Source organism: Hypanus sabinus, chromosome 18, assembly GCF_030144855.1.
Source record: "Hypanus sabinus isolate sHypSab1 chromosome 18, sHypSab1.hap1, whole genome shotgun sequence".
Classification (NCBI taxonomy): domain Eukaryota; kingdom Metazoa; phylum Chordata; class Chondrichthyes; order Myliobatiformes; family Dasyatidae; genus Hypanus; species Hypanus sabinus.
In genome coordinates, this window is record NC_082723.1 from 52,483,635 (window position 1) to 52,499,086 (window position 15,452).

Genomic DNA, 15,452 nt, shown 5'->3' on the forward strand with positions numbered 1-15,452 from the left:
TTTCTGTCTTTCAATATTAGTTCTGAATCTCTGTAATAGTCTTCTTTCCTACAATGATCTCCAACACTTAAAATTTCCTTACCACCTGAGTGATCTTACCTAATAATGAACTTTCAGAAAGCAAAGGCAATGTGTTACTATACTCACGCCTGCATTGTGGTGGTGGCTGTCTGAAAGTTGAAAAGATTTTCCTTTGGAAACCAAGTCCGGATTGGAACATCATCTGAAAAGAAAACAGACTTTGATCAGAAATAACAATGGAAAGATCAATTAGGGAAGTGATCCTGTAGAGCTTGCACTAAAACAGACAGCAGTGAGCTACCACTGAGTCTGTTAACTGGATACTGACTGTGACCATAGATAGAAATGGGGAGAGAAGATTGACCCAGAGATGTCCAAGTGACCAACAATCAGCCAATCATGGGAGGGGAAGGGAGGTGAGAGAGGTCAAGCAGTATCTGTGTGGAGTGTGGAAAGAAGGAAATGTCAGTGCTACAGGTTGAATTAGACCCGAGGAACTGAGGCAGGAATTTGACCCAAAATGTCGAAACTCCCTTTCCTCCCAAAGTGCTGCTCAATCCACTGAAATTACATTGCTGCTCCAGATTCCAGCATCCAATCTTCAATTGAATATCAAGAATGGAGAGAATATCACCCAGCTTCAAATGAAACTCTGCATCATGGGTTAAGGAGCCAGCACTGCAGAAGTAGGAAAAAGTAGCAGATCCAGAACCTCACTGGCCAGCCCTTAGGACTAAAGGCGTCCAAACATGAATGTGAGCTAGACAAGCACTCATCTGTTCGGTTCCTACATATAACTCCCCACTCCCATTGATAAGCAGAGCTATCTGCTGATTTCCACAGAGCTTGATTCGATTAAGCATCACTGAGGTGAAGGCACGATCTGATCTCTCCAAACTGCTGGATCCTAGATTCAAGACAGTCGCTGCAGTCTGAATTTGGCACATCACCTCGGTGTCTGTTCAGCACATCTACCCGGGGAGACTTACATCCAGGGCCGAAGACTTTGTCCCAGGACCTTTAGGACTTTTGCCTCAAATCCTACATGGTCTTTTACCAGGATCTCACAGTTCTATGCAGGACTACCTGACGCTTTGCTAAAATCAGACTTCTAGCATCATATCACATAGGAGTTTAACTGCACAGGCAACAGCATGCCATTCCCCCTGCTGATAGACAAATACAGCACAGAAACAGACCCTACATCTCACTGAGTCCACATCACTCAAAATAATCCAAAGCAAACCACAGTATCCTCCCCCACATTCCAACAAATTTGCTCCAAGTTCTCCCGGTCACCATGGGCATTTTACAGTGGCCGGTTAACCTACCAACCTGCACACCACTGTGATACGGGAGGCAAAGCCCACACGGTCACGGGGAGAACATGGCCGACTCCACACAGTCAGCAGCCAAGGTCAGGATTGAACCGGGGTTACCGAGGCTGTAAAACCAGCCATGTCAGGACAGTGCACTTATCAAAAGTGGGCAGACTGAACAACAGTGCCATTATGGCCAACTCAGGACGTGCTTAAAGAGGTGGAAACTGATGGAAATCTGCCTTGGGGTTCTACGATTTTCTGTCATCCATTCTCTGGGATTTCTCTTCTGTTTTGTGGATGTCTGTGAAGAGTAAGAATTTCAGGCTGTATGCATTCTCCGATATTAAATGGAACCACTGATTATACCTGCGGAGAGTAATAGTCAGATCCATTTGCGAATGCTGAAGGCGAAGAAGACAGATAACTCCGCAAGCCATCACCCATCCGAGTCATTTTACAACTGCCTTGTTGTAATCATGCAAAAACACAGTAACCCACTACACAGTATGTTGTTACAAAATACACGCTGACTGTACAGCCTCCTAGCAACCAACTGAAAATCATTTCTCAATAAGACTCCTGCCTTGAAAATCAGAACAGTAATTTGCTTTTGAGCTTGTTTCAACACAGGAGGCTTGATCATTGTCTCTCTGCAGCAGCAAGTACCTCAGCTTGAGACTCCTCCCCAGACTCTCGGGCTCATGACCAAAAAGATGACATTAGGCTGCTAAGAACGCAGAGGAGATTTACAGGTACCTCTTCAGGGCTCAACAGGCTGAGATATATAGAGAGGCTAAGTGGGTTGGATCTTTTTATTGGAGCAGAGGAGAATGAGGGGTGACCTTAAAGAGGTGTATCATATTGTATCATTTAGAAGGATGAGAAGGGATTTGATTGAAACATATAAGATTATTAAGGGATCGGACACACTAGAGGCAGGAAACATGTTCCCGATGTTGGGGGAGTCCAGGACCAGCCACAGTTTAAGAATAAAGGGTAGGCCATTTCGAACAGGGTTGAGGAAAAACTTTTTCCCCCGGAGAGTTGTGGATCTGTGGAATGCTCTGCCTCAGAAGGCAGTGGAGGCCAATTCTCTGGTTGCTTTCAAGAAAGAGTTTAGATAGAGCTCTTAAAGATAATGGAGACAAGGGATATGAGGAGAAGGCAGGAACGGGGTACTGATTGTGGATGATCAGCCATGATCACCTTGAATGAGGGTGCTGGCTCAAAGGGCTGAATGGCCTACTCCTGCACCTATTGTCTATTATGAGTGTATAGACAGAGTGAATGCCCTCTAGTCCTGATTTCCCAGGATGAAGTAAATCGAGAACTAGAGGACGTCAGATCAAGGTGAGAGGGCAGAGATTTAGTAAGGACCTGAAGAGTAACATTTTCACCCGGAGTGGTTAGTAGATGGAATGAACCAGAGCAAACGGTTGAGGCAAGTAATATCTGAAACATCTAAAAGATATTTGCACAGATACATGGAGAAGGAGAGATAAGAGGGATATGGGCAAAACGCTGGCAAATGGAACAGCTTAGATGGGGATATTGGTCAGCATGGACTAAATGGGCCAAAGAACCTGTTTCATGCTAACCCTAGTGCCACAGGCAGCTGTGGAGGCCAAGTTATTGGGTTTATTTAAGGCAGAGGTATGATAGATTTTTGATTAGTCAGGGCATGAAGGGATACAGGAAGAAGGCAGGAGATTGGGGCTGAGAGGAAAAATGGAATAGCCATGGTGAAATGGTGGAGCAGACTCAATGGGCCAAATGGCCTAAATCTGCTCCTACATCCATGGTCTTATAGTCTTCTGACTCTAGGGGAGAGGTCACCAGGTCTAGGGTACAATTCCGTATCTTACTGAAGACTCACTAACTATGCCAGATGGTGACTCTAGACGAGACTGAGGCAGGAACAAAAGCCAAATGAGAAGGGACTGGACATTCACTGATTTCAGTGAAGAAGAGCAAGGCTATCTCAAGAGAGGAAGAAGCACTGATAAATGCTCTAGTGCTTTTTGGATTTAAAAAAAAAACTTGGATTGAAATTGCTTTAAGGTAGGACACTTGCACCGGCCATCAGATTTAAACTAGGTCACTGAGGTTGCAGTCGTGTTCCATGATCCCACATCTAACCCACCAACATTGGCAATCCAGCAGAGAAAACCTGCAGGTTGAGCAATGTCAGTGGTAGGAAAAGAAATGAAGTTTTCTTTCGATAGGCAAGTCTGCCCTTCTCCTCCGACACAACGACCTGCCATCTTACACCCCATCTCAGCCCACCAATCCCCTCCTGGACTCCTATCCCAGCACTCCCTTCCTCTCACTACACCGCACAAAACGGGGTTGTTTGTGGAGTTTCAGAGGCTGAGGGGAGACCCACTGGAAATTTAAACAATTCCAAAAGGCATAGATAGTGTGGACAGACAAAATCTTTTTCTCCAGGGTAGAAATCTCGAATTCTCGAGAGCTTTAGGTTGAGAGGGGAAAAGGTTAAAGATGTACAGAGTAAGTGTTTTTTTTTATTACACAGAGCGAAGGTGGTGGAAGCAGATACTGTCGTGGTGTTCAAGTGGCCTTTAGAAAGGTGCATGAGCTTGCAGAGAATGGAAGGATATGGATCAAGTGCAGCAGAAGGGGTTAGTTTAATTTGGCATCCTGAAGGGCCTGTACCAGTGCTGCACTGTCCTGTGTTCTATGTTCTACACTCTGCTGTCCTGTGTTCTACATTCCATGTCCATGGCCAACCAGCCACACGCAGGCCGGCGTCCCCACTCACCAGACACCCTGTCCACGCTGTACATCCGCTCCAGCTTCTTGCGATTTCGGGCAGGCTCACGGGACGCTGCCTGCTCCAGGCTGAAGGTCTGCGGGGTGGGCACAGAGCCCTTTGCACAGCCGGGACAGTCCCTGGAGCTCTGCTTGCTGCTGGACCAGCTCCTGCCCGAGCTGCAGGGCCCTTGAGGTGCCTGCTGCCCCACCCTGCCGGGCCGTGGGCCCTCGCTCTCCCTCTCTGCCATCAGTTGGCTCTCACCGGAGATGGTGTACACCCGGGGCTTCTGGGCCTCGGTCGACTTCTCTGTCCCTTCTTCCGAGAAGCTGCGGTCCAGTCTGCTCTGTGAGATGGCAGACAGGCGGCGTTTGTTCTGCACTGGTGGCTGGAGCTGAGAGGAGTCTTCTGGGCCGATTGATGTCTCTACCACAAGATGATCTGAAAGGCGAGGAGAGAAGCAGTTGATACCTCCATCTATAGAACCGATTTCATTAGAATTCTGTGGAATTCATTGCCACAGATGGATATCGAGGCCAAGTCAATGGGTATACTTAAAACAGAGGTTGATAGGTTCCTGATTAGTCGGGGCATTAAAAGTTTGTGGAGAAAGTAGGAGAATGGAATTAGGAGGGAAAACAAATCAGCCATGATTAAATGGTCGAACACACTCGATACATTAAATGACCTAATTCTGCTCCTTAAGTGCTATGTCTTAACAACTACCACTTTTTTCCCCCAAACGACCATCTCCCTGTGCCAATTCAGTGGACAGCACAGATGTTCCCAAGCAGAAGGCCGAGAGTTCGAGCCTTGCTCCAGGAACATGGAGGAACTCTCTTCAATACCAAAGGAGTCCTGCATGGTCAGTGGTGAGGCTTTAAATCAATGTACTGACCATCCCAACCGGTGGACATGGAGTCACAGAACAGTGAGCCAAAAAGGAGGCCATTTGATCCTTCGAATGTGTAGTGGCCCTCAGCATGAGCGATGAGCCAGGCCCACACTGTTGACCTGCAATTTATAACCTTGCCCTTGGAAAACAAAGAAATCAAAAGCATGATGAAGAAAGGGAGAGGTATCCTCAGTATTTCCACCAATGTTTATCTCTCAGAGATCATCATTAAGGAACAGCTTATCAGTTACCACATTGATTTGGTAATGCCTCTGCTCAGTAGGATTTAGCACCGTCTTTAACGAAGTACTTGAATTGGCAAGGGGAGATTTGCAGTGGCCCATTAACCTCAACTGGCACGTCATCAGGAATACCCCAATAACTGTTCAGTGACTAATCTGGACATTTGAGGACAGGGGCAAGGTTGGATGTGATGAGGCCAGTGGTGGAATAGCCTGCCAACACCTACAGAGTGGCAGCAGGAGGGCTGCCCAAATCCTCTGATGAGATGCCCAGGTAGGATCAGTGGGGAAAGGAACTGGTTTGCACTAGTGTCCAAAGTAATTATTGATGCAGAGGGCACTCGGCTCCAGAGCCTGTACTTTCTGGGTCTGAGTCGTGAATCTACTGTCTGCACAGAGTAGTGTGAGAAAAGAAGCAACTATCAGGAAGCTGACAATGACAGCTGGAGATTATACATCCAGGGATTAGTGATCCAACCAGACCTGCTTATCCGTTATTTCAACAGAGGGGATTACAATACAGATTTAAAGCAAATTAGATTTGCAGTATCTTAATTCTTCAAATTGCTCTTCTAGACAGATCGGCATTTTCACTGCTTTTACATAAAAACAATTCCCAGGTCAGAGTTCAGATGCTGAGGGACTTGAACACCCACCACTTGGCTGACTGCAGACCGCGTTCCCAGCTGAGAGGGAGGCACCTGTTACTCACGGCATAAACGTCAGCTCTCCCAGAATGCAGGCTGTTCTTACATTGTCACTCACACGGGGCCAAATGCTCCCATTGTTAATGGCAACAACAGTTCCGCATCAGATTCCACATTACGTAACTCACAGCAGGCCCTGGAGTGAGCGAGTGACTGGGAGAATGGCTCCCGTACTCATGCAGATCATCTGTCCCCATTCATCGTATATTGCCAATGCTACACACTTGTGACTGCAGCTGTCCACAGACTGCAGTTTAAAGGCTGAGTGGAAAATCAAGGTATCTCTGTCGGTGCATTTCCGATCATTCATTTATCCAGCACCCATCTTGGTACAGGAACAACACCTCACCTTCCCACCGGCTTCACCGCAGCCTGCAGGACTCTACTAAATTAGTGAAGGCTCGGTAGTGTAGTGGTTAGTCCAATGCTTTACAGTCCAGGTGACCCCACTGTAAGGAGTTTTTACGTTCTCCCTGTGACCGCATGGATTTCCTCCGGGTGCTCTAGTTTCCTCCCACAGTCCAAAGATGTACTGATTGGTAAGTTAACTGGTCATTGTAAATTGTCCCATAATTAGGCTAGGATTAAATCTTGGGATTCCTGGGCACTGTGGCTCGAAGGCCAGAAGGGCTTATGTTCAGTTGTAACAATAAATAAATTGCCCAATTCTCAGTTTCTCTCACTTTCTATAGTAGAGTTTCCCAAGCTGGGGCCCATAGAGCCCTCGCATAATAATATTGGTCCATGGGATAAAAAGAAGAGTTGGGAAGCCCTATACCATGGGTATGGATGGTTGTTGCCTGTTATCCTTTTGGTTCGGCTTTTCCTTTTTCTTTGCATAGTTTGCTCTGGTGGATATAGAAACAGAAAGAAACAACACAAAACAGGCCCTTCAGCCCACTGAGTCTGCACCAAAAACCATCCACACATTTACATCAATCCTACAAATATTCCCATTTTTCTTCTCCCTCATTCCCATCAACTCCCACTAGATTCCACCACTCACCTTCATACAGAGAAATTTTTACAGTAACCAATTCTGAACCAGTTCAAAGTAATTTTATTATTAAGATATGCTTTGTGTTATCACACATCTCCTCAAGATTCATTTCCTTGCTAGGCACTTACAGGGGAAATAGAAATACAACAGACCATGAAAAACTATACATGAGCAGTCAAAGGCTGATAAACAACCGAAGACAAACTGCGCAAATGAAAAAAATACTGAAAACGTGAATTATAAGGAGTCCTTGGAAGTGAGTTTGTAGGTCGGTTAGTGGGAATGAAGTTATCCATACTGGTTTAGGAGCCTCATGGTTGCAGGGTTATAACCTACCCACTGGCATGAGAGAGGAAACCCGTAATGTCACACAAACGCCACTCAGATAGCACAGTAAGTGAGACAACTGCTCTAATAACTTCAAAATTCTGTTAAGAAGGGTCTCAGCCCAAAACGTTGACTGCTTATTCCTCTCCACGGATGCTGCCTGACCCGCTGAGTTCCTCCAGCATTTTGTATGTGTTGCTTTGGATTTTCAGCATCTCTTATGTCTCCTCTATAACTTACCACTCACTAGCTATTCCACACGCAAGGAAGCTTAATTGCATCTTCAATGTCCCACATTAGATCACCCTGTGTCAATGGACCAGAGAAATTTGCTTGGTTCCACCCATTGTACTCCCCTACCTTATCTGCTATCCAAATTAACTTCTCTCTTTCACACTGCTGATTTGGGATTCCGAGCTGGGAGTCCAGAGATACTGACTGACCTACTGAGTATTTACCGTTGTAGTTCTGTCTCTGTTGGCTTGGCAATGGCAGAGCGACCAGGGACAGGAATCAGCTGCCTTTTCTACCGCACTAAATGCTTAGAGCGAAATGCACTGAAGCAGCAGTGAGCCTTAGTGCTCATAGAATTCGGTGATAGTGGCATCTGGATCTTTTCAGTGGCTGTGCAGAGGCCAAATTGCCTTCTTCCTGCTTCTAATCCTATTGATCCGATGACAGGAATCATATGACAGTGCATCGCTCCTGTGGTTAATGCGTCGTCTGAGGCATGGAACAACTACCAGCCCGAACTTCTGCAGATAAGAAATAATTCTAAAAACTCTTCATTAACTACAAGACCGTTGTTTAATTATCCAACTTCAAATGCTTCTTCACACTCACTTGCCTCGGGCTTACGCTGAACATCAGAATCAGGTTTAATATCACCGGCATATGCCATGAAGGTCGCTGCCTTTGCGGCAGCAGTACAATGCACACATAATAATAGAAAAAAAGCGTGAATTACAGTAATAGAAATAAAAAAGCTGTGAGGCAGTGTTCATGGGTTCGACGTCCATTCAGAAATTTGATTACAGAGGGGAAGAGGCTATCCTGAATCATTGAGTATGCGCCTTCAGGTCTCTGTACCTCCTCCCTGATGGTAGCCATGGGAACGAGGCATGGCGTGGGTCCTTTTTGATGGATAGTGCCTTTTTGGCCATCGTTCCTTGAAGGTGTCCTGGTTACTATGGCTGCCAGTACCCATGACAGAGCTGATATGGTAGGGTCATCTAAAAATCAAGGGTGAGAGGGAGAAGGTTTAAGGGAGAGTTCAGGTGTAAGTGTTTCACATAAAGAAATAATTTGTATTTAGAATGAGTTGCCTGAGGAGGTGGGGTGGCAGGAACAGTAACAATGTTTAAGAGGCTTCTTGACATACTGTATACCTGCATAAGCAAGGCATAGAGGGATATGGAATTAAGGAAGGCTTGTGGGATTTTATAGATAAGCATGGTGGGCATATATGTGATGGGCTGAAGGGCCTGTTTCTATAATGTACAAACCCATGACTCTATAAAGCACACACCAGTGTAAATACCACTTGAATTAGAGGCACACCATTGACACTCCTCTCTTCACACATGTTGGGCTGCAGAAGGGCTCAAAGAAACACTTGTCATAAGATTAACACTTCCTCTGCCAGAGGTTCTCACCACTGGCTGTCCAAGTCCTAGCTTTTGAGTACTCTCGTGCTGGACGTTGGTTTTGTTTGTTAACAACTTCACTTCTGTGACTGCAAAACATTGTGAATCAAACAGACGTGGATCAGTAAGGCTCAGTCCTTCCGAAGCAAGGCCATCTTTCTGTGAAGTTTGATTAGCAGGTCAGGGTCTTTAAGGACAGCTTTCACATGGTCAGAGACCAACGAGACAAGCACAGACGCACAAATGGCTGAATAAGAAAGCACTCAGACATATGGAAAAGCCTATAATCTATCAACGACAAACCCATTCAAATATGCACTTACATTATACATGCAATATGCATGCATATTCACACACGTATACATTTTTATTAATATATACACAAAGATGTAACCATATATAAATATCATGATTTTATTACTGAGATACAGTGCAGAATCGGGCCTTTTGGCCCTTCGAGCCATGCCGCCCAGCAATCCCCCAATTTAATCCAAGCTTAATTTACAATGACCAATTAACCTACCAACAAGTAGATCTTTAGATCTAGGAAACTGGAGCTCCCGGTGGAAACCAAATGGGAAAACGTACAAACTCCTTACAGGCAGCAGCGGGAATTGAACCTGGGTTGCCTGTACTGTAAAGCATTGTGCTAGCCCCTACGCCACTGTGACAATACATGCGGACACCTGCTCAAACAAATGTTCATTCATGTCCAAATGCCAGATATACAGGTATCCATGTAGAAATATATGCATACAACTCACTTCTGCAGAGGCAGAGACTGTACATACTCAAACATCTCCTTACAGCTGCAAACATGAACACAAGCAAATCCACAGAACAACAGTCATTCTCACATCCACGCCGGCTGATAAAAGCACCCCCACAATACCTGCAACCACAGACAGATTTCCATCCACAGACGGGTACAAACACACAGAGAACTAGTTTAACAAAAAGGCACAAAGAGTGACTGACACCCGCTGGGACAAGTGGATGAGACTCAATTTTGACTTGGATTGAATGGGAACAGGCAGCAGGAGTGACTGCAGGCACCGGGATGTGGGCCAGGTTAACAACAGCAATTAGCTAGCTCACTGTAATTATGTTTAATCGCTGGCCGACTGAGACTGTTGCATTGAGAAAAGGACCTTTAAATCGCTCCTCCGGTCATGGCCCTGACACAATCACTAGAGTATTAATATGGGGGTTGTGATCACTCCCTCCAGCCCTGCACTTAACATCATGATAAAGGGCCATTCAAAAGGGAGTTGGGTAGGAAGCGGTTAGTGTAACGCCATTACAGCGTCAACTCTATGACTGGGGTTGGATCGCACCGCTTATTTATTTATCAAAATACAGCTCGGAATAAGCCTTCTGGCCCTTCCAGACACGTCGGCCAGCAATCATCTGATTTAATCCAGCCTAATCCGAGCCCAATCACGGGAAAATTTACAACGCCCAATGAATTTACCAACCGCTACATTTTTAATCTGTTGGGAGTTTGTATAATCCCTCCATAACCGGGTGGGTTTTCTCCCACGTTCCAAGGATATAAAATTTAGGGTTAGTGAGCTAACGACATGCTGAATTAGTGATGGAAATGTGGCACTACCCGTGGGCTGCCCAACACAATCCACGCCCATTTGATTTGACACGAACGATGCATTTCACTTCATGTTCCAATGAACAATTGATAAATAAAACTAATCTTCATCAGCAGATCATAATACAATGCCCTTCAGTACACCATTAGCTTTCCAATATGTCATGTATCTAGCTGAAGATAAGTGGACATAGGCACACAAAATAGCCAAAGGGCTCTAGCTACAGGAATGGTACTGAGCAAATGTACAAAGCACAGGGGTCAGTCCAGCATCAGTTTATATTGCTGCACAGTTTGCTGATCTCCAGTCTGAGAAAGAACTCTCCACTACCACCCTCTGACTCGTCCCACCAAACCAATTTTGTATCCAGTAGGCTAGCTCACCCTGGATCACGTGTGATATAGTTGTTTGGACTGGCCTAGCATTGCCAACCCGTGGTGTAGTGGCATCAGCACCGGACTTCGAGGCGAATGGTCCCAGGTTCAAATCTGGCCAACTCCTTGCTCATTTCCCATCCACGCTGGGTTGAGTGTCGAGCTAGCAACCTGGCCTCATAATAAACAGAAGAATGCTAAGGAATCAGCAAAAATGCTGCCCAGTGTGCTACGGGACGTGCAAAGGAACTAGCCTACCATTGTAGGCTACATGATCCTTGTGAAGGATCATGTAAAGTTCATGCAGGCTGCCCCCACCTTATCTCAGACTGCGTTGGTCATTGATGCAAACAATACATTTCACTGTATGTTTTGATGGTTCGATGTACGTGTGACAAATAAAGCTAATCTTTAATTTTTATTACAACAGCAGCTATCATCCTGACCTCATCAATCCTCTTGGTCTCCTCTTCAAAAAACTAAATTTGTCAGACACAGTTTTCCACACACAAAGCCACGCTGACTATTCCAAATTAGTCCTCGACTTTCCAAATGCAAGTAAGTCCTGCTGTGTGGGAGAAAATGATGAAAGCCCGTGGCCATAGTATACACAGTCAGAGGTCAAGATTGAAATACATTGGACAGAGCTAGCAGAAAGGACAGAAATTTCCTCACAAAAGGCATTGATGGGCATCTCGATGCCAGCTACAGACAGAGACCCAAGTTACTGCAGATGCTGGAGGACTGGAAAGAAAGAGGGGAGACAGTCAATATAAAATGCCAGAACTGAAAAGAAAATGCTGGCTGTCTCCCCCCCACTTTTCCTTCAGTACTGACGAAGGGTCGTGGCCCAAGACATCAACTGTCCATTTCTCTCCATAGTTGCTGCCTGACCTGCTGAGCTCCCACAGCATTTCCTGGGTTTCTCCAGTTACAGATACCGTTCCAGTATTAATTACCCAAACCTAATACCACTCGTCACTGTGGTGATGAGCTACATCGTGAATCACTGTTGTCCTTCTGGTGAAGGCACTCCCGCAGTGCTGTTGGGTCGGGAAAACGAAGTCAAGATCATATGCAGCTTGAAAAGGAATCTACGTTTGTTTGTTCCTATGCTCCAGCTTCCCTTGTCCTTCTCAGTGGTAAAGGTTATTTGTTAATGTGTCAATAAGCATGTAAAGTTTTGTGTTGTGGGGTTGCTTCTGTCAGATTATAGCTACACAGGATTACATCAGAGTTGATTATGGATGTGTAGCAGTAGGTGTGTGGAATTATGTGTCAATGAATCACAGTCTTACGCTACAGAAACAGGATACTTTGCCTACAGAGTCCATCAAACATCCATCTACATTAATCCAACACAAATCCCATTTCTAATGCTAGGTCCTACCACTCACCTACCCAAGAGGTAATTCACAGGGGCTAATTAACCAACCAACCCACCTGTTTTAACAAGACAAATCAGATTCAGCAAATTATCATCCAATCAGTCTGCTCTTAGTCATCAGTAAAGACGGTACTGTTGACAGCATTACCAGTAATCTGCTCACTAATTTGGTTTTGGAACATGGGAAGAAACCTGAGCACCCGAAGAATCCCAGATGTTCGAGAGAGAATGTGCAAACTCCACGCATGCAGCACTGAGGTAAGTTCAAAGAAAATTTATTATCAAAGTACATATACGTTACTATATACAACCCTGAGATTCAGTTTCTTGTGGGCTCAATAAATCCAATAACCTAAACAGAATCAATGAAAGACCAGACCAACAGGGCAGACAACCAGTGTGCAAAAAAACAAATTGTGCAAATACAAAAAAGAATGGAAACATAATCATAATAAGCAATAAATATCGAGAATATGAAATGAAGAGTCCTTGGGTTGTGGGAGCAGTTCAATGTTGGGGAAAGTGAAGTTATCACCTCTGGTACAGGAGCCTGATGGTTGAGGGGTGATAACTATTCCTGAACCTGGTGGTGTGAGTCCTGGGGGTCCTGTACCTTTTTCCTGATGGCAACAGTGAGAAGAGAGCATGGCCTGGTTGGTGGAAGTCCCTGATGATGGATGCTGCTTTCCTGTGACAACATTCCGAGTAGATATTCTCAATGGTAGCGGGTGGCCCGTGACGGAACCAGGGTCACAGGAGCTACAAGGCAGCAGTTTACTAGCTGCATCGTGGTGTAAGATTGTGACAATGGGTGTGACTATGTGATTGTAACAGAGCTGCTGTCTATTATCTTTGCATCAATTCCATTTATCGCTAGATCATGGTGCTTCTGATATGCTGCAGTATGCTTTCCTTGTGTTAAAACCATTCAAACACTTGTCCTGTTCAAAATCAGAGCAGACTGAATAAGGCATAAAAAGGTAAAGTGGGTTAACATTGTTCTGCCTGTCTTGCAACTGCCTTTAATAAAATCCATTTTCTTTGCATCAGATAGCAATTTACATTTCTCACCTTTCTTTCCTGCAGCCTTTGTGATGTGTTTTTTTAAAAGAACTTCATGTCTATAAATCAGACTATCATGCTCTTTATTTCAAAAGCAGAACTCAAATTCAGTTAATTACCATCCAATCAGTCTGCTCTTAGTCATCTGTAAAGAAGATGCTGTTGATAGCATTATCAACTGTCGCTTATCAGCAGTAATCTGGGCACTAATTCACGCCTTTGTATCAAATAGGCCAGATGACTGCAATGTACTTTTCACTGGCCTTCCAAAGCAATCTATTGATAAATTTCAACTCATTCAGAACACTGCTTTTTAACTCAAACCAGGATGAGGGAGAATATCACTTCTGTCCTAAATACTCTGCACTGGCTTCCTGTATCTTTTAGAGTTGATTTTAATGTTCTCTTGTTTTTAAAACTCTCAATGGTCTGGGACTAGAGTACATCACAGAATCACTTTCATTTTTATAATCCTGTTTGAGCTCTCAGGTCTTCTTCTGTCAGTATCTTAAATTTAAACAATCTCTTATTTCAAAAGAAAATTGGCACGTCAATTTCTTTGTAAACTGCGCTCCTAAACTATGGAACTCAATGCCCAAAACTATAAGAGATGCAGGTTCAGTTGACACTTTTACCAGCTCAAACCCGGTTTCCTCTGAGAGGACCACAAACTTGTCGTGTTTTGGAGTTCTGTGTGTCTCAATGATCCAGAGAATACAGGGAGACTTGGATAGGCTGGGTGAGTGGGCAGATACTTGGCAGATGTCATTCAATGTGAATAAATGTGAAGTTATCCACTTTGGAAGCAGGAACAAGAGGGCAGAGTATTGTCTGAACGGTGTAGAGTTAGGTAAGGGAGAAATGCAAAGAGGCCTAGGAGTCCTAGTTCACCAGTCAATGAAGGTGAATGGGCAAGTGCAACAGGCAGTGAAGAGGGCAAATGGAATGTTGGCCTTTATTACAAGGGGAATTGAGTACAAGAGCAAGGATGTCCTTTTGCATTTGTACAGGGCCCTGGTGAGACCACACCTGGAATATTGTGTACAGTTTTGGTCTCCAGGTTTAAGGAAGGGCATTCTGGCAATTGAGGAAGTGCAGCGTAGATTCACTAGGTTGATTCCTGGGATGGCAGGGCTGTCTTACGCAGAGAGATTGGGCTTGTACACGCTGGAATTGAGGAGATTGAGAGTGGATCTGATTGAAACATTTAAGATAATTAAAGGATTTGATAGGATTGAGGCAGGAAATATGTTCCAGATGTTGGGAGAGTCCAGTACCAGAGGGCATGGATTGAGAATAAGAGGTCAGTTATTTAAAACAGAGTTGAGGAAGAGCTTCTTCTCCCAGAGAGTTGTGGAGGTGTGGAATGCACTGCCTCGAAAGATGGTGGAGGCCAATTCTCTGGATGCTTTCAAGAAGGAGCTAGATAGATATCTGATGGATAGGGGAATCAAGGGATATGGGGACAAAGCAGGGACGGGGTATTGATAGTGAATGATCAGCCATGATCTCAGAATGGCAGTGCAGACTCGAGGGGCCGAATGGTCTACTTCTGCACCTATTGTCTATTGTCTATGCTGGCTAGAGTCAGGTCCTTATCCTTTGGCTTTGATAGTGTCACTCATGCCAAATTGGTCAAAGTGTAGAGGCCAGACTGAGTGATCCACCAGATCTCCAGGTTTGGGAATTCAGCTCAGGGCAGATCACCCTGACTGATAAAACAAAACTGTTACAAAGACAGCATAGAAACATAGAAAACCTACAGCACAGTACAGGCCCTTCAGCCCACAAAGCTGTGCCGAACACGTCCCAACCTTATATGTAAAAAGGTTTCTCTAATACTTGCCAATACCTTATCCAAATAAAAATAAAATTTAAAAAAATATAACTAGGCTTCCCCATAGCCCTCTATTTTTCTAAGCTCCATGTACCTATCCAAAAGTCCCTTAAAAGACCCTATCGTATCTGCCTCCACCACCGTTGCTGGCAGCCCATTTCACACACTCACCACTCTCTGAGTAAAAAACTTAACCCTGACACCTCCTCTGTACCTATTTCCCAGCACCTCAAACTTGTGTCCTCTTGTGGC

General features: G+C 44.8%; 1 protein-coding gene across 1 annotated transcript in view; it reads right to left on the reverse strand.

Annotated features, from left to right (window-relative positions):
- The window catches only part of nsmfb (NMDA receptor synaptonuclear signaling and neuronal migration factor b), a 64,907-nt gene that overhangs the window by 44,707 nt on the left and 4,748 nt on the right, over positions 1-15,452 (reverse strand). Inside the window, exons 3-4 of the mRNA XM_059994310.1 lie at positions 4,126-4,557; positions 148-223 (exon numbers count right to left, since the gene is read on the reverse strand). Of these exons, the coding sequence (XP_059850293.1) occupies positions 148-223; positions 4,126-4,557 (508 nt within the window). The remainder of the gene's footprint in view (positions 1-147; positions 224-4,125; positions 4,558-15,452) is intronic.